The 26,410-nt window shown below is 38.0% G+C and overlaps 1 protein-coding gene and 1 pseudogene across 2 annotated transcripts in view; one reads left to right on the top strand and one right to left on the bottom strand.

The window, feature by feature from the left end:
- SUCLG2 (succinate-CoA ligase GDP-forming subunit beta) overlaps positions 1-26,410 on the bottom strand; it is a 300,875-nt gene that overhangs the window by 128,810 nt on the left and 145,655 nt on the right. For both annotated transcript variants that reach the window (XM_007984920.3, XM_007984921.3), the window contains exons 3-6: positions 18,595-18,694; positions 17,641-17,731; positions 10,010-10,162; positions 7,746-7,835 (exon numbers count right to left, since the gene is read on the bottom strand). In XM_007984920.3, the coding sequence (XP_007983111.3) occupies positions 7,746-7,835; positions 10,010-10,162; positions 17,641-17,731; positions 18,595-18,694 (434 nt within the window). The remainder of the gene's footprint in view (positions 1-7,745; positions 7,836-10,009; positions 10,163-17,640; positions 17,732-18,594; positions 18,695-26,410) is intronic.
- Positions 3,260-3,916, top strand: LOC119625627 (NADH dehydrogenase [ubiquinone] 1 beta subcomplex subunit 4 pseudogene; annotated as a pseudogene).

Below are 26,410 nucleotides of genomic sequence, written 5' to 3'. Positions count from 1 at the left end.
CACACTCATAAATGTGCCCTTCATCTGAGAGATATTCTATGCCTAAGACAGTATGCATTCCTCCTTCATCTGTCTTAAAAAAGCAAACTTGTTCCTATGCCTCATTTCTTTACTTAACAGATTTTTAGAGACACTTCATCAGCAACACAGGTAGATCAATTGTATCCTTTTAATTGACTAAATAATATCTTACTGTATTGATGTGCTATAATTCCTTTAACCTTTCACTTAAATAATGACCATTTGCATTGTTTCTAATAGGTTGACATTACAGCACTGCCTTACTTATCTCTGGATATTTAACATACACTCGATTAAACATTTGTAGGATAAATTACCCAGAGTGAAGCAGAAAGGAGTATAGCCATTTTAAACATCAAAAGATTCTGCTAAATTTTTTTTTTTTTTTTTTTTTTGAGACAGAGTCTTGCTCTGTTGCCAGGCTGGAGTGCAGTGGCGCGATCTGGGCTCACTGCAACCTGCACCTCCAGGGTTCAAGCGATTCCCCTGCCTCAGCTTCCCGAGTAGCTAGGACTAGAGGCGTGCCACCAAGCCCGGCTAGTTTTTTGTATTTTAGTAGAGACGGGTTTTCACCATGTTGGCCAGAATGGTCTCGATCTCCTGACCTCGTGATCCACCTGCCTTGGCCTCCCAAAGTGCTGGGATTACAGGCGTGAGCTACCACGCCTGGCCTAAATTGTTCTTGATAGAAGTCGTCCCTGATTTCCACACCTAAGAAGTGAAAATTATCAGAGACACTATTTTCCAATTCACAATCATTAGCCATTTGTATCTTTGCCAGTGGGTTAGGTGAAAAAGGGTATCTCACTGATATGGTTGGGCTCTGTGTCCCCACCCAAATCTTACCTTGAATTGTAATAATTCTCATGTGTTGCAAGAGGGACCCACTGGGAAGTAATTGAATCGTGGGGACAGGATTTTCCCATGCTGTTCTCAGGACAGTGAATAAGTCTCACAAGATCTGGTGGTTTTATAAAGGGGGTTTCCCCTGCACAAGCTCTCTTGCCTGCACCATGCAAGAAGTCCCTTCCCCATTCCTTCATCTTCCACCATGATTGTGAGGCTTCCCCAGCCATGTGGAACTATGAGTAAATTAAACCTCTTTCCTTCTTAAATTACCCAGTCTCAGTGATGTCTTTATTATCAGTGTGAGAACAGATGAGTACACTCACATATAGTTTTAATTTTATTTTCTTATGAATGAGTTTGCACATTATTCTATGAGTTTAAGAGATATCTTATTTTTTTCTGTGAATTTTGCCTATTTTCCTGTTGAGATTTTGATCTCTTTCTTATTAATTTATAGAAAGAGTGTGTGTGTGTACAATAGAGTCTTGCTTTGTCACCCAGACTGGAGTGTACTGGCACAATCATGGCTCACTGCAGCCTTGAACTCCTGGGCTCAGATGAATCTCCCACCTCAGCCTTTCAAATAGGTGGACTACAGGCACATGCCACTAGGCTCAGCTAATTTTTTTAGTTTAATTTCTTCTAGAGATGGGGGTCTCGCTATGTTACCCAGGCTGCTCTTGAATTCCTGGTCTCAAGTAATCCTCCTGTCTCAGCCCCTTTAACATTTACCTTTTGAACATTCTTTTGTTAGTTTTGCCACATGGAAATTTCACAATAATGTCACTCTTACATGGCTTCTGACTTTGTGTCAGACTTTTAAAAGGCTAGTCCCATTCTGAGAATATTTTTTAAAATTCTCCCATTATTTTTTCTAGTATTCTTTATAATTTCTTTATTTAATGTTTCCATTTTTTTTAATCCAAATAAAATTTGAGTTAAAGTGTGAAGCCAGTAAATACTTCACTGCTGAATATTTTTTGTATTTTAGGGGGTTTTCTAGGTCATCAATGTGAGCTTGCAATGTGAGTTGCATGGGGCAGGCATCTTATGTATCCTGGGCACTTTGGCATCCACTGTCGTCATACAACCTCTGCAGAGTCAATACTTGATAAATATTGGTTGAATTAAAGATTAATTCAATTCTAAGGGGGACTAGGGGGACTATATAATAGAAATAACTTCTGGGTACATATATATATATATATATATATATATATATATGTATAATCTAATCCAGCTACTTCAAAACTTTTTTTAAAACTGTGATAAAATAAACAAAACATAAAATTCACCATATCTCAACCATTTTTAAGTGTCTACACAGTTCTGCAGGGTCAAGTTGGTATATTCACATTGTTGTGCAACCAATCTCTAGAACTTCGTAATCTTCCCTCACTATGTATCACTAAACAAACTCCTGTTCTCCTCTTACCGTTCTCCTCTTACCGCAGCCTCTGGCAACATCATTCTACTTTGTGTCTATAAATTTGACTATTCTAGAGAGCATCTCTCTCTCCGTCCCGCTCTCCATCTCCCCATATATATACACACACATACACACACACACTCCTCTCTCTCTATATACACACACATATATAGATATCTATAGATAGCAGACATATAGATATTAGAGATATCTAGATACATACATACATAAAATAAAGGATATGCATATATACATACACTAGATACCTGTGGAATCATCCAGCGTTTGTCTTTTTGTGACTGGCTTATTTCACTGAACACAATATCCTCAAGCCCCATCCATACTGCAGCATGTGTCAGAATCTTCTTTTACAAGGTTCAATGAAGTTCCACTATAGTATATACCACATTTTGTTTATGAATTCATCCACAGATATATACTTAAACTGTTTCAGAACTTCTTAAGCCTACACCAACTTTGTTTAGTACAAGCCTGCGTTTTCCACACATTAATCCCATTGTAATTATACATTAGCACAGCATTTTGGGGATATTTTCTGTTTTAATTTTTACTGTTGTGCAAAGCCAGACTGTAATTTTTTGAGCAAGACTAAAACATAATTTGATCTTGGAGATATCTCCAAACCAAGCTGGTTCTCCCTTGTAGCTCTCACAATGACAAACCCTTGTAAGATGTCTTATTCCAGAGGCTATACACTAAATGGTTATAAGGGCTAGGCAGACAGAATATGTAACTGTGACCAGGTGTGACAGGGAATGGCATGGCATGTGGCAAGTTGAAATTAGCTTTCCTGCTTTCTACATGGGTTCAAATGTTTAAAATAAGTGCAGGTCAAAGAGAACATTCTCCTGGTCATCTTGCAGTCAGTCGCTTACTATTGCCATTACTTTCTCAGCTCATGACCACTGTGTACAAAGGTTTTCTGCACTTTTGCCACCAACTGTTATTTTGTCTGTTAAGCAATTTTTAAAAATTAAAATCTGTAAAATCAAATATATGTACATGAAAACCTGAGAAGTTTATAAAAATCTTTAAAAATGTCTTCACAGGAGCATAATGAGGAAGGGCCTCAGAACCGCGCAGGCACAGTTGTGCGCTGCATCACCAAGATATTGTTCCCAAAGTCTACTCCATCATGCCTGGCCACTCCACCCTCGACCCTCCACCCAGCAGAATACGACATATCTGTGGAAACCCAGCGGGCGCAAGCTGAGCGGTTGGCCGTAAGAGCCCAGCTGAAACGGGAGAGTACTTGCTTCAGTACAACGACCCTAACCGCTGACAGCTCATTGAATATCCTGCCTTGATTTGTTGGACCTATGCAAGATCAGCAAATGTCTATCCTAATTTCACCCCTAAAAACTCACTCTTGGGAGCTTTGTGTGGAATTAGGCACCTCTTCTTCTTGTATTATGTTTTCAAAACTAACAGGGATAGGAAAGAAAAAATTATCCAGGAAGAAAAATTGGATCGAACATTTAACATCTCATATTAAGTCTGGCAATGATGACTATGTGCATTCTTGCTAAAATAAATCGTCTATTAATCAAAACAAAGTCTCAACAGGTTAAGAATTTTAAATATCTTTCCTGCATTCCAGAAATTATCATCAATATTCACATATGGCTATATGTGAATGGCAATATTCACATATGGCTATATCTCAAATCTAGCCAGAAGTACAAACCACTTCAAGAGGTGTTAGTGATCTTACAGTGACTTGGAGCGTCCGATCTTTCAACAGCCTAAATCCTAGAGGCACATATTGACAATTCATGGCACTCATGTTTTCAGAAACTAACAGTATAGATGATAATTAAGACACACTTGACAAACTTGTAAGTTTCAGTCATATGATAGACCCCCTTTATCCTCAGTTTCCCTTTCTGTGGTTTTAGTTACCCATGATCTACTGTGGGTCCAATTTATTAAATGGGAAGGACAAAATTATGGACTAAGATCCTGGGATGGAACACAGCACTAAAGTTACTGACAGATTACAACCTCTACAGCCACACTTTGATGAATTAAAAAGAAAGAGACAAACTTCTAATTATGATGTTCTTCTAAAAGGTTATCGTGAAAAACCTTCAACTATCCAGGATCCCCGACCATTGACATTATCTGTTCCTGACATCCAGTCATTGACACCCATGGCTTGATGATCCACGATCATCCAAAATAGATGTCCCTCCTGAATTACTGCCAGGAGGTCATGAGTAGCCCAATGCTACATCGTAATGCTCCCATCACTCACCCCAGGTCTTACCATGTAGATATTGTATCATCTCACATCATCGCAAGAAGGGTGAGTATAGTACAATGAGATATTTTGAGAAAGAGACCATATTTGCAACACTTTTATTACAGTATATTGCTATTGTTCTATGTTATTATTGTTGTTAATATCTTACCGTACCTAATTTATAAGTTAAACTTTATCCTAAGTATAGATATCCAGAAAAAAAAGTATATATAGGGTTTGGTAGCAGGTAAGCTTCAGGCATCCACTGGAGGTCTTGGAACATATCCTCCACAGATAAGGGGGAACTACTATACTAAGCTTTTCTATGTCTTAACGTTTTTCAACAAATTCTCACAGAAATAGACTTTAGTTTGGAACAAATACTTGGTAATTTTATGTAAAGTAAGATATCATCTTTATTTTCGTTATGTCTAATATTAATCACATTTTAGAGACAAGAGGCATGAGTCACAGGAACGATATTAATAATTTTACAAGACTATCATCTTACATGATATTCGACCATGAGTGAGGTACCTCCAAATGCCTAAACCACATCCTAGATGAAAATTAAGTAACTTTCAAAGTCACACTGAACCTAAGGGGCCTCTAAGACACAATTTTTTTAGGAAAAGATCAATGATGATTGTTTAAATGTTTTTCCTTCTACACTGTCCCATCTGCTCATTGTACACTGGCTCTCTAGAGCATTTCACTAATCCCCACAACTTGAGCAAGCCCCATAAAGCACAGATTCCCAAGCCTACAACTCCAGTGCGCAGCTTTCCCTGAGCTCCCAAGCCATATATCCCTTCTACTGTAGAAATACACTTACGTGTCCCTAGATGAACAACTTCCAACATGTCTACAGCTGAGATCAACCTCTCTCTCCCTCTGCCCCTGCTCTCTCCTTTGCATTCCTTTATCCATCCCTCTTCCTGTATCCTCTCAGCCAGCAGGCAGATGTCCACTGGTCTGTGAGCCCCTGAGGAACAATAGTTATTTTTCATTGTCTCTGTTCCTCAGGGCACAACAGCCTGAGCAGCACCCAATCAGTGCTCACTCCAAGCTGCTGAGAAAATGAAGATTTAAAGCCTTTCATGGAGTTAGCAGTGAAAAAAGAAAAAAAACCAAATTAAAACATTTTATTTCCTTTCCTCGATAAATTAATTCAAAGGTATACTGACAATATGGCCTCTTACTGACCCCTGAGTTCTCACATTTTCATCTTCCTTCCGTAGATAACTCATTTAAAACTTAGAGTGTTTCAGGTACTAGGAAAACAAGAGTAAGCCATTTAAGAGCTATAAATAATTCTTCATTTTCTCTTATAATATGTAGTGAGGGGGGAGTATCTTGTGATGTACATTATACTGTTATTAACTTCTCTAGAACTCTCTATTATGTTCACCTCCTGAGCTTTTAAATATGTGGTCAGCAGATTTTGCCCATTCCAGATTTATTTTTCTGTCATGAAAAGCCACCTATTGCTGAGTCTCTAGGAACCTCTTCAAAGTGGACAACTAGATGTGTTGTTTCACCTAGTCAGGCACATGACAACTGTTTCTTGGGCAATGAAAATAGATGCCAAGCACTTTGCCAGCTGCTAGCAACACAGCATTGAGTAGGATGGACAAAGTCCCTGCCGTGGTAAAGATTAGGATCTAGCAAAGGTGACTGCAAATAAATAAGAGAAATGCAGATGTCCAAAGTGATATGGAGGAGGCAGACAGGGTAACTGCACACATTCTGGAGCTGACTGCTGGACAGTGCAGCTAGACCACAGTGGCTATATGGAAAACGGGCTCTTGGTGACCACCACTGCCACAGGAGAAGCCCCTTAATAAACATCAAATGAATGGCTAATGTAGCTGGTATCCTCATTTGCAGGAGATGAAACCCACCACTGTAGCACATGTTCAGGAATCTTCCAGTATCTTCCTTTCAACAGATCACTTTCCTGGCATCTCTTTGCTAGTCTCAGAAATGGCAATTAGTTCTTCTAACTGTCCATTGAATCCTGGCCCTTTCCCTCTCATCCTGAGGTTGAGTTCCAGATGACCCTGTCCCATTCTACCATCTTCAATCTTTTGCTTTCAAAGTGAGCCTTTATTCATTTTCAAGTAAGTAGTTTCTCTTCATTAAAGCATATATTTTTTTAAAACCTTATTCTGCTTTACCCCTCTTTGACTTGCCTACTGTTGTCATTAAACTTCCAGAGAGAGTCAATCAAAAGAAAAAGACAAGACAGAAAGAAAAGAGTGCATCATCTACTGTCTTATGGGAAATAGTACTGCCTAACCAAAGTACATACTCTGTAACCTCTCCATAAAGTCCCAGGCCAGAGAACATACATACATGCACACATGCACACAATCTAGGGCCATTAAGGTGGCCTCTCTGAGTAACAGGGGAAGGAAAAAGTAAGTTTATCTGATTTAGCTGTGGGACTAGGAAGCTTGCTCCACTAGACACATAATCAGGTGCCATGCGCTGGACCAAAGGCAGAGCAGGGCACGATGCTAGGACAGATTCTGTCCCTCAACAGCTCTGAGGCCAATGTTTTGGTCTTTGAAGCCAAGGGATATTACTAGAAAACTGATATATTTTAAGCTGTTCTCAATAAAATATCAACTTTATGCCATCAATATTCATTTCAAATGCCCATTAGCTATGAAAGAATAGCAATTAGCTAAATAACATGTATTATTAATATTAATACCAATAAGAACAGACCTTTATGGAGCACTATAATAAGGACTTTCACACATTATTCTACTGAATCCCCACAATAAGCCTCTCAGGAGTTGTCATCATTCCCATTTTATAGAAGATGAAACTAAAGTCTGAATGAGCTGAATCACACACCTACCTGCCAGGTGGCTAAGTACCAGCAGTGCTACAGAAAAAATACAGATTACCATCCATCATAAAGTGTATGTGTCCACATGCAATACACATGCACACACATATCAAAATTCATTCAAAGACACATCATAAACATCCTCTTTTAAAACATCAGGGAAATATTTTTCTTCATCATAAACAGCTGGAAGAAGAAATTAGAAAACAATAAATAATCCTGTTTCCTGGTAATCACAAACACTAGAGGCAATTAAGCAAGTTCCCAAATGTTTTCTGAAACAAGTCAGACACACCGTCCCCCAATGGCTTATATACCTGGCTTTTCAAAGGCCCAACGAAGCCTAGATTTTCTGCCATCCGCTGAGCTTGGCTGTCCTTTATTCCTTCAAAAATGTCAATTTGCTCCTAGTAAAAATAAATCAAATAAACAAAATTTAGACAGTCAACTGAGAAGATTTACAACCTCAAAAGAAAACGCTTTGTATTTATTTGCAAATGAGTAATTAAAGTGTGGCACCTATCCAGAGATCTCTGAGCAGGGCTACTGCAGATGCCTGTAGGGTATGTTTTAATTAGCAGACCATCTATAAAACAGCTCTTCCAAAAACTATATAATTCTTCATGGTGGCATGCTGACAAGAAACTCTGATGCCAGTTTTCACTTTTAATTACTATACAGATGGCATTGACGAATATTTAGTCAGTTAATTTTTATGACATCTTTTGGAAGACCTCCAAAGTGAGGTTTTCCTGCCTACTATTAGTTAAGTTTAAAGCCTGTCATAGATAGGTTAAATATTACTTTATGATTTAAGCACTCTATTGATGATAATGATTACTGATACCTTAGCTCTACAAAATGCTATTGTCTCAAAGACACCGAGCACTGTCATTATACATTATTTCATGCATTCTCTTAACAAATGGAATGGCCTGCTTTAAATAACGTGAACTTTGAAAACAGCTAGGTGTTATTGGTAAGTCTGCATGTAAAGTCTCAATTCAGTTTCCAAGGTAATTAACTTAAATATATAACATTAGTGAAAATATTTTAAACGCAATCACTGAAGTATGAGTACAGTAGGTCTTCAAATAACATTACTTCATTCAAGGTCGTTTTGTTATAAGGTTGAGAAAAAAAAAAAAAAAATCAATTCCCAGCCAAGGCCACTGTCTGTGTAGAGTCTACAAATTCCCCTCTTGTCTGAGTAGGTTTTCTCTGGGTCCCCCGGTTTTTTTCCCACATCCCAAATCTGTACAGGTTAGGTCAACCGGTGTGTATACACAGTCCCAGTCTGAGTGGGTGTGGGTGTGATGCGGGTGCGGGTGTGGTGTGTGAGTGTGCTCTGCAATGGGATGGTGTCCCATCCACGGTGGGTTCTTTGCTTGCACCCTGTGCTCTAGCCATCAGAGACCCTGAGCTGGAACAACTGGATAAATAATTACCTTACTTGTTTTTATGAAATCTTTCTGAAATGTATACATAGCTCCTATTTATTATAATGTGTAACATTAGAAGTGTGTTGGTCTTTATTTAGGAGTTGCGTGATGTTTTTGTGAGCAGAAATATGCCATAGGAACTTAACTCTTGTTTATATCAATTAGCCTATGTATGGTAACATTGGTTTCCTTATATATCGCTTCCATTCAAGTCGAAGTTTCCAAGAACCTGTTGAGGATGCTAAGTGGGTGTTTATTGTACATTATTTAGACAAAGAGATTTAAGAAATAAAATCTCCCCTTTTCAAAGGGAAACAAAAAATCATTTTCTAAAAGAAATAATGAATGTTTCTGGTGGAAAATTTTAATGCAATTTTGACCCCAAGAACCCAGATTAAAAGCTTGAATTTTAGTTCTGAAAACTTACGTTTTTCTCCTTATAGCTGAGGTAGGTTAAGAAGCACTTAATACATAGCACCTCATTTAATCCTTGTAATCCCACAGGGTAGAAATCACCCCATGTTCATTTTACTGATTTAAAAATGAGGTTTCGAGACTTCGAGAAACTTGTGCTCTGATTAAATCTGATCTCACATCTCTGACTTGAAACTAATCTTAATATCAATAAATGAGTCAAGATTTCAAAGATTGAAAAAAACTGACAGAATCTGGACTGCATAAAGATTCTCGTTTACATCAATAGTACTGAGAGATCTCAAGGCAGTTTCTAGTACATCTCCTAAAAGAGAATTCATTCATCTCCTAGGAGAGAATTTCTAGATCATATATAATATTAAATGAAAGAGAGTTAACCATGAGAAATGAAAATATAGCAGTCCTCTCCCATTGGTTAATTCTTGAGGAAGATTGGACGGAAAGGAATCAGGGAGGAAGAAAAGGCAGGAAGAAGGAAAGAAGGAAGGATGGGAAAAGCAAAGACAAAAAGTCCCTGAACACCAAATACGTTGATTCCACTCAACTTTCAACTGGATACCTAGAAAGAAAAAGGGCTCAACATCTTCATACCTTAAATTGTAGAGACAGATTTACTGCTCCTGGCCTTAGACTCCACATTAAATATTTAACATCTTCTACAATAACAATCAATTAATACCGAGTAGCCAGGAATTTAAACATACCTTAAAAATGAGCTCTGGGTTTGAAGCAGCCACCTCCTCAATGTCGACGCCCCCCTGAGGGCTGCCCACCAGCACGGGGCCATTGCAGGACCGGTCCATCAGAATTGCCAGGTAGGTTTCTCTGGAAATGTCCAAGGCTTCAGCAACCATCACCTACCACATTAGTGGGAAAGTCAAATTAATTCAGCATTAAGCTGATTTCTACTTGGAAATCTATACAAACTTGCTACACCAATCAAAAGGCTTCATTTTCAGGCTCTTAAAGCCCAGTGAGTGAGTTTGCAGAGCTTTGAGAGTTCTGCTCTCATGGTGCACACAATGCCCATTTTCACCTCCTTAATTGATCCTGTTAACTTATTCAAGTGACACGTATTTGGTTTGCCTCAAGGAACCTTCCCACTTTAATCTTCTTTTTTTCCTTCCTCAAGAAACTGTGTCGCTTAAGAAATACTCTAGAGAAGTGGCTGTTATTTTAATTTGAGATATTAACAGTTCATATATATATATATATATATATATATATATATATATATATATATCTCTACACTGACTTTTCTCAGATTTCTCTGGTGGAAAACCAAGCATGATGACCACAGACAGATTCTTTTACAGTATGTCTGATGCTTCATATGTCTGTATATTTCTGTCTCTTTGATCACTATATTTTATTTTGTTTTATACTTTCTTTTAATTTACAAACAGAATATTTACTTGTTCAAAAATAATGGAAACGATACCAAAAATATATAAATGAGAAAGTGAAAGCAGCCCCCTGCTGCATAGCTCTACCTCAAACAAACCCCTCGGGCCCCAGAAGTCAGCGCAAATATGAGCCTAGCAGGAACCTTTGTGATAACTAGAAAAGGGCACCCCTTCCTTTGGGAGTATGTGGTCACTTGCCAGGACCATGACTGGGCAAGGAACAAGTGGGATGGAAGAATGTCATTCAATTCCACGAGTGAGTGGGGACTCACTGCCTCAGCCAGGTGTCCTTTTGCTCTATAGGACTTGAACTGCATGTAACAGCCCCACCGGGAAAACCACTGCTAGCATTCTAGTCCTTTTCTATGTATCTGCAAGCGTTGCAGTAATGGAATCATCAGGAAGCATATTACACACACTAGGATGCCTTTCTTTTTTAAAATCTCTCTTTTTTTTTTTTTTTTTTTTAAGACAGAGTCTCATTCCGTCACCCAGGCTGTAGTGCAGTGGCACGATCTCCGCTCACTACAACCTCCGCCTCCCTGAAACCTCTGCCTCCCATGTTCAAGCGATTCTTATGCCTCAGCCTCCCCAGTAGCTCGGCTTACAGGTGCCTGCCACCATGCTTGGCTAATTTTTGTATTTTTAGTTGAGATGGGGATTCACCATGTTGGCCAGGCTGGTCTTGAACTGTTGACCTCAAGTGATCTACCTGCCTCGGCCTCCCAAACTGCTGGGATTATAGACATAAGCCACCACGCCTAGCCTTTTTTTAAAAAATCTTTTTTTTTTTTTTTTTTTTTTTTTTGAGACGGAGTCTTGCTCTGTCGCCCAGGCTGGAGTGCAGTGGCCAGATCTCGGCTCACTGCAAGCTCCGCCTCCCGGGTTCACGCCATTCTCCTGCCTCAGCCTCCCGAGTAGCTGGGACTACAGGCACCCGCCACCTCGCCCAGCTAGTTTTTTGTAATATTTAGTAGAGACGGGGTTTCACCGTGTTAGCCAGGATGGTCTCGATCTCCTGACCTCGTGATCCACCCGTCTCCGCCTCCCAAAGTGCTGGGATTACAGGCTTGAGCCACCGCGCCCGGCCCCTTTTTTTAAAAAATCTTAATACTACAACTTAAATATCTTGCTAAGGTCTTCTCTTTTCATTGTGATTACATGGTACTTATATGACAATATTTATTTAACCATGTTCCTGCTTTTATTTATTTTTATTATTATTATTATTTTGAGACAGTCTTGCTATGTTGCTCTCAGGCTGGAGTGCAATGGCACAGTCATGGCTCACTGCAGCCTTGACCTCCCAGACTCAAACCTCAGCCTCCTGAGTAGCCAAAACTACAGGCACGTGCCTCCATACCCACCTAATTTTTGCTTTATTTTTTGTAGAGATGGGGTCTCGCTATGTTGCCCAGGCTGGTCTCAAACTCCTGGATTCAAGCAATGCACTTGCCTCGGCCTCCCAAAGTGTTGGGATTACAGGCACGAGTCATGGTTCCTGGCCTGCTGATAGACATTTACATGAACTTCAATTTTCCTAAGATGCTACTTTAGTGAGTATTTTTGTACATATATCTTTGTTCATTACTTTTAGTATCCCTGTAGATAAGTACCCTAAAAGTGAAATGTCTAGGTTTTAAACTGTGAATATTTAAAATTTTGATAAGTACTGTCCAAGTGCTTGAGAGAGGTTGTTCCAACTTACACACCTAAAGAGAACAGTGAAAGATGTCTTGGATGTTTAAAGAATATAAAAACAATCCCATAAATAATCAGTAATAGATGTGAAAACAATGAAAGCAGTTATACTGCTTTTCTTTTTTGGAGACAGAGTCTCGCTCTGTCACCCAGGCTGGAGTACAGTGGCGCGATCTCAGCTCACTGCAAGCTCTGCTTCCCGGGTCCACGCCATTCTCCTGCCTCAGCCTCCCGAGCAGCTGGGACTACAGGCGCCCGCCACCAAGTCCAGCTAATTTTCTGTATTTTTAGTAGAGACGGGGTTTCACCGTGGTCTCAATCTCCTGACCTCGTGATCCGTCCACCTGGGCCTCCAAAGTGCTTGGATTACAGGCGTTAGCCACCGCTTCCGGCCACATTGCTTTTCTTACAAGTAGTTTGGTGATGGGTTCCACAAAAAAAGTTACAGATTAAGGATTAAGTAGCATTAGATTTTAACTACTCAGATACCACAAAAATACTTAAGTTTTAGGTCACACGAAATGGGATAAATATATGATGATCTAAAAAGCTATAATGGAATGAATACAGAACTCCTCTTTTTCAAACTTTTTTTGAATTTACCATTAGTTAAAAATAAAACATACAGGTCTTCCTATTGATTTATCAGAAATGGAAGTTCATAAGTATATAAAAACTATTTCTCAGCACACAGTGTTAGAATTAGCACAGAACCACTCTGATTTAAAGTTGATTTTTCTCACCAACAATGAAGGTCAAACCATCAGTCAGTACTTAATTCTCTCAGCCTTCAGGCTGCCTGAAACCGTCAATTCTTTCAGAATTTCTGATTGAGGAGTAGGACAATATTTGAAGCAAAAATACTTAGCCCTATTCTTTCCTTATAAAATACAATAACAACTCGTCGTTTATAGAAATAACATAAAGTTTGCCTTTCTAAGCATCAACATTAATACAAACATTTTAAGAAATTAAGATAGTCATTTCTTCTAAAACTTTCTCTAGAAGAGAAAGCTTTTTTAAGAAATTTGGCACAAAATACAAAATGAGGAATGTGTTTGGTATATGCTTTCAGGTCTACTGACGTAACACTTCATTTTCTAATACAGAGTTAGTTTAGTGAATAATACTTAATGACTTTCAGTAGTTATTCTTAGAGGCAACACAAAATTATAATTTTTTAGGATAAGTGTCATTCAAGAGTCCTATTCTTAATCTTCAAAAACGTTGGCAGATGTGCTCTGTATTCCACCAAATTTCTATTTGTGAAGCCCAGCTGCTGTCTGAAACAGCTCTTGATTCATAGGAATAATGTATGACTCTTTAAGACAATGTCACCAGGAAAATGATAATTATCAAGAGATAATTCAAGAAATTTTACACAACAAAGACCAGTTTGTTGACACCGTCATGCCTTCCAAATGACCGAGGATGACAGAGTATTTTAGGAATTGTTATAGAGAAATCTAAATGGAATCCACAAACATTCATCCCTGAGCAACTCCATTAGATACATTTCAAAAGAGCTTCACCTGTGAGTTACACAAAGAATATGTTGACACGTCCTCTTTGTGGAGTCCACCAGTATAGAAAGCTTTTTAACTTTCTTTGACCTATCTACCACTGAATCTGTTTTCTTAAAAATATCATGCTACTTGAATTGTGGTCAGGAGATGAGTGCTAGCACACAAACTATTTGTAACACACCCATGAACAGAGAAGATTAAAAGTACATTCTTGAATTTTAAATTCATTACAGAGCAGTAACCACTATTGGTACTGAATCCTGGACCACATGATGAGTCGCGCTGTCTCACGGGCCCTAGTACTAGCCCCAGGAACACATAACGCATTGGCACAGACTTAGGAAACAAATATCTGATGTGTATAAATGTGTGTATGTGTTTAAACAGCTTCTCAAATAAATTTAGAATCAAAAGCTTCTATAATCTGGGGACTTCTACTTTTGAGAAAATGGAGTAGCCATATTTTTCCCTATTCTTCCTGCTAAGTACAAATAAAAACCTTGGATATATATATACATAAAACTTAAGGTGACTCTGAAAGTTATAGAGAAGAAGAGAGACTAGCTAGGGAGCTTGAGGTCCAAGGAAGCGCAAGGTAGCGAGTCTCCTGTGTTTTCTTTGGCCTCGTAAATCTTAGGCAGGGTGCTGGGTGCTAGAGAAACCAGCAACCCAAAAACATTAACAGGCACAGACAAATAAATCTCCAGGCTCACACGGTTTCACTAGGGAAGTTCACCAAGCATTTAACAAGAAATCAACACCAACTAACAATGAGTATGTTGGACACTGAAATTAAGAATCCAGTGCCACTTATAATCGCTGTAAAAGAGAAAAATGTATGTGTAAATCTAACAAAACATATACCAAACGTATATGCTGAAAACAATACAACACTGATGAAATAAATCAAAGGAGACCTAAAAAAAAGGAGAGACGTATCATATACATGGATTGCAAGACTTAATATAACAAAAAATCAATTCCCTCCAAATTCATATACAGGTTTAATAAGATTCCTATCAAAATTTCAGCAGGATTTTTTCATAAAGACAAAATTGTTTTAGATTGTTCATAAAAAGGCATAGGAACTCGAATGGGTAAAACTGTTTTGGAAAAGAATAATAAAGCAAGAAGAGTTATTCTACTCAATTTCAGAACTTACATAAATACAGTAATTAAGACTCTGTGGTGTTGGTGGAGGGACAGACACAAAGATCAATGGAACAAAATAGAGAACCCCAAAACAGACCCAAAGAAATATGCCTAGCTGAATTTTGACAAAGATGTAAAAGCAATTCAATGGAGAAAAGATAAGCCTTTTCAAAAAATGGTGCAGGAACAACTGAATATCATATCCCCCTTGCCCCTTAAAAAATAACCTTGACCTAAGTCTCACAGTTTATTCACAAGTTAACTCAAAATGGATCACAAACCTAAATATAAAACAGAAAACTATAAAACATCTAGAAAAAATATGAGAAAATTTTTATTACGTAAGGCAAGGTAAAGAGGACTTAGACCTGATACTAAAAATGTATAATCCATAAAGGAAATATTGATGTATTGGACTTCATCAAAATTAAACACTTTTGCCCTGCAAATGACCCTGTTGAAAAAATGAATATATGTTGTTTTGCAGTTCTGGAGGTTGGGAAGTCCAAGCACTGCCATTTGGTGACATGGCCTTTCTTGCTTCATCCTCACATGGCAGAAAGTGGAAATGCAAAACAGGTCTAAGCTAGTTCCCTTCAGTCCTTTCATAAGGCACTACCAGGGATGTCCAATATTTTGGCTTCCCTGGGCCACACCGGAATAAGAAGGATTGTCTTGGGCTGCACATAAAATACACTAACGATAATTGAGCTAAGAAACTAAAATTGAAAAAAATCTCATAATATTTAAGAAAGGTTACAGATTTGTCTTGGACCACTTTCAAAGCCATCCTGGGATGCATGTGGCCTGTGGGCTGTGGGTTGGACAAGCTTGCACTAATCCATTCATGAGGGCAGAGCCTTCATGATTAATCACTTCCCAAAAGGCTCTACCTCTTAATGCCACCACAATGGGGATTAAATTTCAACACCCATTTTGGAGGGAACATTCAGAACATAGCATCCATGAACAGACAATTCACCAATGACAATCTACAGATGGTGAATAAGCACATGAAAAGATGTTCAACATCTCTAGCCATTAGGGAAATGCAAATTAAAATCACAATGAAATATCACTACACACCCATAAGAATAGCTAAAATAATACCACCACCACCAAATATGGGCTAGAATGTGGAGAACCCTGATCACTTACACATTGCTGATGGCAATGCAAAATGGAACAGCCATGCTGGAAAACATTCGTTAGTTTCTTAAGAAAACTAATCATACAACTTCCATATAGCCCAACAATTATCCCCCAAAATGAACATTTATACCAAAAACGTGTTCATGAATGTCCAGAGTGGCTTTATTTGTAATAACCAAAAACGAACCAACCCAGATGTCTTTCAACAGATGATGGTTAAACAAACTGTGGTAGGTACATCCATATCATAGATTGCTACATAGCAAGAAAAAGGACTGTAATGGGATTATTACACATTGGATGTCTGTATCAAAACATCTCATGTACCCTGTAAATATATACACCTACTATGTACCCACAAAAATTAACACAAGAAAATGGAACTAAATACCGATAAATACAACAACTTAAGAGTTTTCCACAAAACTCTCCCTGAAAAGTAAAAACAGCATGTTACCACTGCACTGTCCTGCTGCATGGTGCACTGGTAGAGACCACTGATCTGTGATGCTATGTCAATGGAACAGACAGCTGCCATCCCAAAAGGCGGGACCCTAATTTGCTGTTAGGACAGGACCTTCTAACCATGGATGCTTTTCAGGGCTGACACATGTGATCTGTGTAGTTGTATAGGGATTTAATGTTTAGCAATAGCTGTCTTGAAGTTTTAACACGGGTCCCCTGCCTTTTTATTTTGCACTGGATTCTGCAACCCAGATAGCTAGTTCTAGTGTCTGGATACACAAAAGGGATGGTGAAAGGCAGACTGGCAGGAGGGAGAGTTAGGTTCTGGTCTCAGCTCTACCACTCACAATTTCATGACTGAGGCAGGCCACTTTCCTGTGGGCTTTATTTTCTATGTGTGGATGAGGGGTGTGTGTCCACATACTATACATACTTGGGTGCTTCAGCTGATCTTCCTAATGAAATATACTCCCAGCAATAAAAATGGCTCAAAATTGTAGTCATCCCAAAATAAGGAATGGGGCATTTAGAAAAACAACCACAATAGGTAATTCTGACAGACACACCTGGAGTGGAGGGCCACTGTGTGGGAGCAGCGAATGTCCCTCATTGAGTATAAGGCTGTCATAGCAAGCACTTCTCAACTAAATAGAATACATCTGTGTTCTCAGAGGGACAGCCATTGCTTGGTCACTCACCATCACCCACTTTTGCTAAATGCTAATGATAATAAATAATATTACTATCATAGAGCCCTTTTTATTTCTCTTCAAAGACATACCACTTACTAAACAGATGAGATGAGCTTTAAAAAATAAAATGGCACATTGCCAAAGAGCAGTATTTCATTAGATTTTGTCAAAAACTAAAGGATGGGTTTCTTTTCTATTTTTTAACACATGTATAGAAAATGACCCAAAGCATCCATATTACCTTGTTAACTTTCACACCTTCTTTTGGAGTTTGTTTTGTTGCTAGATTGTACCCAATCATCTGTTTAGCCAGCTGTCCCACAACATTTGGGCTAAGAGAAAGAGAAAACAAGCAGAAAATGAATGTTTGTTGAAAATCATTTTAAAGCAGAGTCCTTACACAGAGTCTCATGTCTACACTGCAAAGGGTTCACCTTCACCCTCACAAAATTCATGGGTCTTTCTGCTTATGTGCTGCGTGTTTAGCACTGTACTAGAGGTTCACTGAGAGCAAAATAAAAATGAGTTCATGAATGAATAAATGAAACAAAAGATGCTTTGTGACATCTTCACCCAAAAAAGTTACAGTCATAGTAAAGAGATAATGCTAAAATGCATACCAGAATCAGATAAGAGTTGACTGAAGATCCAGCAGCGGAAAACTGGGGAGATATTGAACAATGAGAGGGATAGGAAGAGGGTAAAGATCAAAGTAAATAGTAAAAAGGTGTGTGACAGGAACAGGGAGGAGAGGAAAGTGTTCAGTGCTACGAGACACAGTAGATGAAGGTGAAAAGACAGGCTCAAATAAAGGAAGGCTTGGACTATCAGAGGGGAGGTACCCCAGATGCCACTGGTAATGGGGAGTCACTGCAGGTTCTTGAATAGGAGTGACATTATGGAAGTAGCATTTCAGTTGGAAGTGGTATCATTTCCAACATTTATGATGAATCATTGATTGTCTAGGAGAGAAGTACTGTCAAGTTTTCACCAATTAGTAAGAAAAATCATTTTGTGGGAGCAGAAGGGAAACTAGGCCACTGCCAGAGCCCTCTACCTATGATTTCAGTTTCTTCTAGTTGCTTCGGCCCGCTCCTATCCCGCCACAAGTATCCTCAGTGTGCCTTTCAATCTTGAGCAAGATCTTCCATAACTGCTTGGCCGAAAGACAAGGAATAACAACCTCCAGACTTACTCTTTTGTTAAATGAACACCTCCTTTCAATCCACTATTGAAGACACCTTTTCCTCTTCCTCCAGCTAAGATCTGGGCTTTTAAAACAATTTCTTTTGCATCTGAAAAAGAAAAATCCAGAGTTGGTAGCTGATTTTAAATTCTTTTTTTTGTTTTTAAAGCAACAAGGAAAGCAATAATGGCACGTAACTTCCGAGTAACTGGTAAAAGCTCTCTCAAACTAACTTTGAAAACAAATGCAATGAAGAACTTCAAAAAAAAAAAAAAAAAAAAAAATCAATGTGCCTAATACAAAGCTTTTTTACTGAGGATATTCAAATGCTTCCTTCCAGTTTAATCATCTAATACTGGACCTTCTCAAAGGAAAGCAAGGCATGTGTTCCCTTGCTCTTTTGAGTGTGTCAGAAGAAGCTAAATAAATCCTGGAAGGAGGTATCAATTTTACTGTGCAATGGCACTCCCATATGGCAGAGGCACCAGTCTGCCAGTAAGAGGAGCTAACCATCAGAGATGTCAAAGGGAAGACTGGATTATGTGGGAGAAAGTTTAAAGACAAGACACAAAGGTCATAGTTAATAACTGCATTATTGGAAACTAACAGTTTTCTGAGCAGTTGTTCTATATATTGATAGGGTTGGGCAAGGAAGGAGGAAATGGATTAAAACTAAAAGCAAGCAGTATTTTAAAATTATTGGCAAGGTAACAAAATATCCTGGGGCAAAGTGGTTGTGGAATCTTTGTTTCTCTTCACACTCCAGGAATGAAAGAACTCTCTAATCTTGACTTTTTAGGTGACAGTTATTAATACAAGTATGTTCCCTTGCAGGGAAGTTGGGTGCGTGAAGTAGCCCAGTGACAAATGGGGCCTTTAGCAAATAGGGTAGCTCCCCTCCCCAACCACCAAAAAAAAAAAAAAAAAAAAAAAAAGGCCTCCAAATCAAATATGTTTAATAAACCAAATAGCACACATCTGCAGACCACAGCTGATACTGATATCCTCTGTTTGTGAGTCATCTTTATTTAAAATCAGAGAACCCAATCGATCCTCTATAAGGCCGTGGGAGTATTCTGGTTCAGTATACCAGATTTAGAATCTGCAAACCCAGGTTTCAATCTGGCCTTCATCCCTCACCTAGCTGTGTGACATGAGGCAAGTTACTTAATGTCTCTGAAACTCGGTTTATTCAACTGTGAAATGATGATGAGGGTTGTTTTAAAAATTAAATGAACACATATGAATGCTTTATCCCAGAGCCTGAAAACTCATGATTAATTAAAAACTATTGCCTCGACCAGTTAGTTCATTCATTACCTTTGTATATTGTAAAGAATGAAAGGGATCATTACAGAGATGGCTAAACCAAAAAACTAACATTTTGTTGGTATCTGCCACTGCTCAATGAAGCAAGCGCTCCATTAAGTTTGGTTATTTCAGCTATTACTGTCACTGTCATCATCACTGTTACTCACAGGCAAGCAGGTAAACGTTCAAACGGAAAGAGCCGTGAAAGGTTTTATCATGAAGGCAATGGGGAGCTACAGAAGTATTTTACAGAAGGCATTCGGCCAGCTGATGTCACACCATTGAGGCTCCTTCACTGTCTTTATTGGTTAGTCTTCTTGTCTCCTATATTTGCTTACACTCAGAAAGCTGAAGCCCACCTTTTTCTCAGAAGCAAACACAGTTTTTTCTTAGAATGCTATCCTGTGTACCCTCTGGCAATAATTTCTGCCCTGGATACGAACCATCACAACATCGGTCAAGCCCTGTCTTAAAATAAACTGGTTTCCATCAAGCTGAGTAGAAGACAAATTAATTGTCAGAAACTTACAAGGAAAGCAACCAAGTAAAATGAATGCATTGCATATTTAGCATACTGTAAGAACAGTAGTAAGAGCAAGGATATTGGAGTTAAACAGACCTGGTTACAATCTCCAACTCCACCTGTCTACTTTCTTTGCAGAGAAGAAACAACTGAGATTCAGAAAGGTAAAAGTAGCATGCCCTTCTGTAAAGCAGTCATATTAAAGGAGTCTACAGTGTAAGGATGATGTGAAGAATAAATGAAATATAGTAAAGTGCCTGGCACACTTTTTTAAGTCAAAATATGACAGCTATCATCATTATAATAATTTTCAGCAATTAAGAAAAAATGGCACACAGGAAGACATTTCCTATTTTTCTTTGGAAGACATCAACTGGAAAAAATACTTTTTGCTGTCTACTCAAATTTTTAATTGTGATCACTTCAAATTCTTTAAAATAACTGGCATTCCATTGCCATTATCATTTTTCATATTCTTGTCATCCCAAAGAGATGCTTTCCTCTCTGAGCTTTCCAGCAGCAAAACCTGAAAGCCAGAGAGAATACCTAATTGGGCATTGTTAATTGGCACTACATAGGCTTGATTAGATCAGCTTTAGTCACGAACCATCAAGACACAGAAACAGTTGTATCCTCAATGAAACGCTGTCAATTAAACGTGTCGCTATTTCACCTCCAGTCAAAAGCATTCCATGCAAAACAGTTGGTAGACCAAGCAACCAGTTCAGAGACTCTGAAACCACAGATCAGGACAAATAGAGAAAGACAACAACTTATGCACATCTGCAACATACACCCCAGGCCAAAAATGAGTTCACTAAAATCATCTCTTCTGATTACATCTCAAGTGCTAAATCAATATAGTAAGTCAGCAAGTCAGCAGCCCAAAGTAAAGCAAGTTTTTCTCATCTTGAGAAAAACTCTCATGAAGTAATTTAATTCAATGCTTATTTACTCAAGGTGCTGAAAATTAAGTAAAATGACTAAATCCCACTCAACAGTAACTCGTCTCCTCATTCAGTATTTACCAAATTGATTCACATGTACTAAATGTCACTGTGTCTATTTATTTAAAGATCTGATCTCTCCCAAAGCTCAAATTTCTTTTTTTTTTTTTTAACATTGCCTCTTGCCCCAATCCTGAACAGTGTTAGAAAAGAAAAGAAAAAAAAAATCCAATACATAAAATGCAATTTTTGTCTGAATAAGATGATTTAACCATCCTTTAGAAAAACAAGCTAACAGGACAGAGGAAAAAACCCCCAATACCTATTGGGGTTTTTTCTTTTTTCTTTTTTTTTTTGGACAGAGTCTCACTTTGTCACCCAGACTGGAGTGCAGTCGTGTGATCTTGGCTCACTGCAACATCTTCCTCCCGGGTTCAAGCAATTCTCCTGCCTCAGCCTCCCAAGTAGCTGGGATTACAGGCATGTGCCACCATGCCCAGCTAATTTTTTGTATTTTTAGCAGAGATGAGGCTTCCCATGTTGCTCCAGCTGGTCTCAAACTCCTGAGCTCAGGCAATCTGCCCATCTCAGTCTCCCAAAGTGCGAAGATTACAGGCATAAAATAGATTTTATATAGAAGTGGACTGCAACCTAGACATTGATGATTATATTATTGGACTCTGAGTTGGTATAACTCGGGTCTGGATAACTCCAAAGTCTTTGCTCTGAATCGCTATTTTTATATGCAGTAGCCTAAGTATGCAATGTCTTCACTAAATTTTGTTCCTTTCCTAGTGAGTTTCTGAAAATAACCAGTACTCATGGTTAAGTTTTCACTCAGTTTAATGGGAACCAGTTTATTAGAATGTACATATATTTTCGTAGAAAACACTGTAAGACATATCTGACAAACTTATAAACATGTAAGACTCTCAAACACAATATCACTTAAGAGAATGATATTTAGAGCCATTTAAAAAGTCTAAGCAAAACCTCACTCTGTGGTTTTTTTTTTTTACTTTATTGGCTGAATTATAACAATGCTTTTGCAAATGTTTTCTTTTCATTCTTTACCACAAGTGTTATTCTAATTATAATACAGTTTTATACCAATTTTTATAGATCGCCCATAGTCACATGCTGGATAATAAACATTCTTGGAAGCAGTGGATCTAAAGGGAAAAAATCAATTCATTAAGAAAAGCATAATCTAAATAGAATACACATTTTTAATTAAGCAAGCTTTGTAAAATGTGGTTCACTTAATTTTCTTAGAGATGGCTTTCTGAAAACATATTTACACAAAGTAATGTTCACAAGACATATTTCAGAGCCATAATAGGAATCATAGTAAATGTCTGAAATGTTAGTCAAATATATTTACAAAAGCAAGTTATTTTCAACTACTTTTTAAAAACAGTTCAGTGATGAATCAACTATTTGTGTTACTGAGCTGGTTTTTATTCAGCATTGCTCTTTTCTAAAATATAATACTTTCCTAAATGCTAAATGTATCACTGATACTGCAATGAGATGACTACTACTACAACGATCATCTATTTGGAGTCAATAATGTTAGACTTGTTGTGGAAACTGATTTCCATGGTTCACTGACTGGAGCAAAATTGGAATATCCCAGTTCTCAGCACAATTGCATTGTGTAACACACAGCATGGCAATCACCTTTCATGAGATTTGATAGAATTCCTAATTGAGAAAGTTAAATTGTATTGCAGAATTTCATATTTACCTATTACCAGAAGGCAAGGAGAAGGGAAAGTGAAAGGCAAGAGAAGAGTCGAAAGATATTGGGTAAAGACGAACTTTCAATAAAGAATATACAATTATACAGAGATAAGCTAGAGTTTCGGTGCCAAATTCCTGAAGGAAATGAGCTCACTTCTATGTTTGCATTATGACTTCAAAACCCAAACATAAAAATAGAGAGTTACCAATCTTCAATCATTACTATAATATCACATATAGACTGACACATATTTCCTCAAGTTGCAGCTGGGTTGGTGGGAATAAGATGATACTGTGATAATTCTCCATATGTCCAAAGGCGTCTTTGAGACTGAAATAATTATTTCAGTTTTCAACATGTCCGACACGGACTTTTCAAATTTGGGGGAGAATTTCAAACACACAGCACATTAGAATAAACCACTTCACCGCTGGTCACATCACTTGACTGAATGAGACTGGAGATATGTGGCTTCCCAGTAGACTGCTGCCCATCAGAGATTTGAATCGTATATGTCTAAAACAGCCACTTTCAAATATAAGTAAAAGACAGAAATAGAACCATCTCCAGGACAAGGATTTTGTGATACAAACAAGAAGTTATCCAGGGAGATATTATTTCAAATCAAGAAATCCTTAACTGATAAGGCTTTCATGTAAATTTTAAATCTAAAATTTCCTTTTGAATATGATTTCATATTATGAAAAAAAATCCTTTATTCGGATACTCTGGGGGCATAATAATGCCATTTTGAAGAGTTTGAGTCTTTAAAAATGATAATATCTTAACACAAAACATATTTATGCTTTCGATGGAATAATTTTAATTTTAGTTCCTATAAAAATTCCTAACATTTATTAAATCATTGTTTTTTTCATATTTGCCATACTCTTTAAAATATTGTATATTTATTACTGTATTATAGGCCACATTAAAATCTGTAATATAAATTAGGCTACTCTTCTGATCTTGTCACTAATCTTACTTACTGCTTTTATAACCATTAATACACATTTTGTTGGTGATAAAATTTTAAAGGTAGATAAAAATTACCTTTAGAAAAAACCAATTCAATTGTAATATCTTACTATTTCTCCTCAGTAAAAGATACAGTCTTGCTCTTTTCATGTAGTTTAATACTAGTAAGCCAATCTTACACTGTGTCAATTATATTAAAAGATATATTTCTACACAAAAGCCTTAGGACAGAACTCCTAACACTGATGGCAAAAAAAAAAAAAAAAATACCCATGTGACCTCATTCAACACCCATAACTAATTAAAGAATTTTTAACACTGTAAGAATGAAACCACAGGACATTAAACAAATCTTCTGCAGATGAAGCCACTTGAAGAAATGACAGTTTTTCAGAAGAATACAAGTTTCTTCAAAAGAACAAACTTCCAGAAGAAATCTCTACTGATTAATTACAGTTTACACAATCGTATTATGATATACATTGACAGTAAAAATACCTGTGTAACACTTGTAATTTCAAGAGATGCTGGAAACAGTCATGGAAGATGAAAAGCATTTATGAAAGCCAAAAGTATTTCTACTGTATTATGTGTATGTATTTAAAGAGAAGGAAGGATAAAGGAAAACTAGCTATAAAAAAAAAATCATGTTTCCCCCTGATTTTCAAACCAAAGATGTGAGTCAGCCAGGGTTCAATTAAGGAAGCAGAACTACTATGACTTATAGACAAGGGATTTATTATAGGAATCAAAGCTTGCACAATTACAAGAGGAGGTGAGAAAGGGCAGGTCTAAAAGTGAGGTTGGAGGATCCTAGAAGCCCCCAGCCAGTCAAGCAGAGGTATCAGCACCTCCAGATGGAGAAGTGGATGGCAAAGGAGGAGGTGGGGAAAAGGACTTGGGACTTGCTACCAAGTGCTACAGTTTGGATGCATGTCCCCACAAAATCTCTCGTTGAAATTTGATCTCCAGTTTTGGAAGGCAGGCCTAATTGGAGGTGCTTGGGTCATGGGAGAGGATCCCTTATGAATAGATTACCTGGAACTTAAAACAAAATTAAATTTAAAACTAAATAAGTAAATAAATAATCCATCCTCACACAAATTCTGTGCAAACTCCTCTTTTAGTCAACTCGAACCCAAAACTATACAGGGAAGGGAATCCTGGAAAATGTAGTTCCAGCTTAAACAAGGTGACACAGTACAAGTTATCACACCTGATAGCTAAAACATCTGGCAGCAGAGCCCACAAGTGTTGTGGGTTCAAAATGAACAGCTCTGAAATGTTTCTGAGTGGCTTGAGAATCCATCTCTCCTTTGGCTGCATATTACTGAAGGCTACTTGACATTAAGGGGATTCTCTTGTCGACCATAACCAGTGATGAGGAAGGGTAGAACAAAAGGTGGCCACAGCCAGAACAGCTCTCGGTGTGCACACACTCATATCCTGCTAGTGGAATATAAACTCATGAAGGTTTCATTTTCAGAGCCAATTGGAATGACTGTGAACTTTAAAATGTATGCAATATATACACTGTCTTACTGCACCTATATTTAAAGATGTTTGTTTCACTTTTATATTACTAATATTCAGAGATCATCCACCTTCTTGATTAGAAATTTTATATTTTCCTTAATTTCTGTTATTTAAATCCATTCCTCTCTCAGACCCTCCTCCATTAGTGATGGGCACCCTCAAAGGCAATCACAACTACTGTACAGAATCTTTGCCCTGCTGTCTGTTCATCGCCATCATTCACTGCCTATGGTCTCTGGACCATACTCCTGCCAGTGTTCTTGAGGTATTCCTGTCCACAAGGAAGGTGAGGACAATCCTTCACCTTCACATGAGTAGGTCCTTTCAGAGGGGATCCTAAAGCATTGTGGCTGAGCCCTTAGTGTCAGTTTTTTCCTTTACAGCATGGACTATATGAACACCCTCCAGGGAAGACTCTGGCTCAATCAGGCACCACTTCACGCTAAACCTGAGACCTCTGTGCCTGCAGATCACCAGGCCCTGCTGCCCAGTCATCTCCTTCTCATTCAGACACATCATCCCTCAGGAACCCTTCACCTCTCCAACCCATTCTGCTCTTTAGAGGAACTCATTCTCCAGACAGTCAATGCAGACTGAAATCAAACTCCCTCTCGCAGATCCTGAGCCCAGTGCAAATCAAGGAATCAGGCTGGGCAACTTATTTCATACAGCTGAAAAATTCACAACAGTTAAAAAGTATCTGGAATCTTTGGAGGCAGTTAGGAAGGCCATCTGCTCAAGACTGACAAAAAATCCTTTGATAGCACAATCATACTTCCATGA

This window comes from Chlorocebus sabaeus, chromosome 22, assembly GCF_047675955.1.
Source record: "Chlorocebus sabaeus isolate Y175 chromosome 22, mChlSab1.0.hap1, whole genome shotgun sequence".
In the NCBI taxonomy this organism is placed as follows: domain Eukaryota; kingdom Metazoa; phylum Chordata; class Mammalia; order Primates; family Cercopithecidae; genus Chlorocebus; species Chlorocebus sabaeus.
The sequence above is the reverse complement of the archived record's forward strand: the minus strand, read 5'-3'. Positions and strand labels throughout refer to the sequence as shown.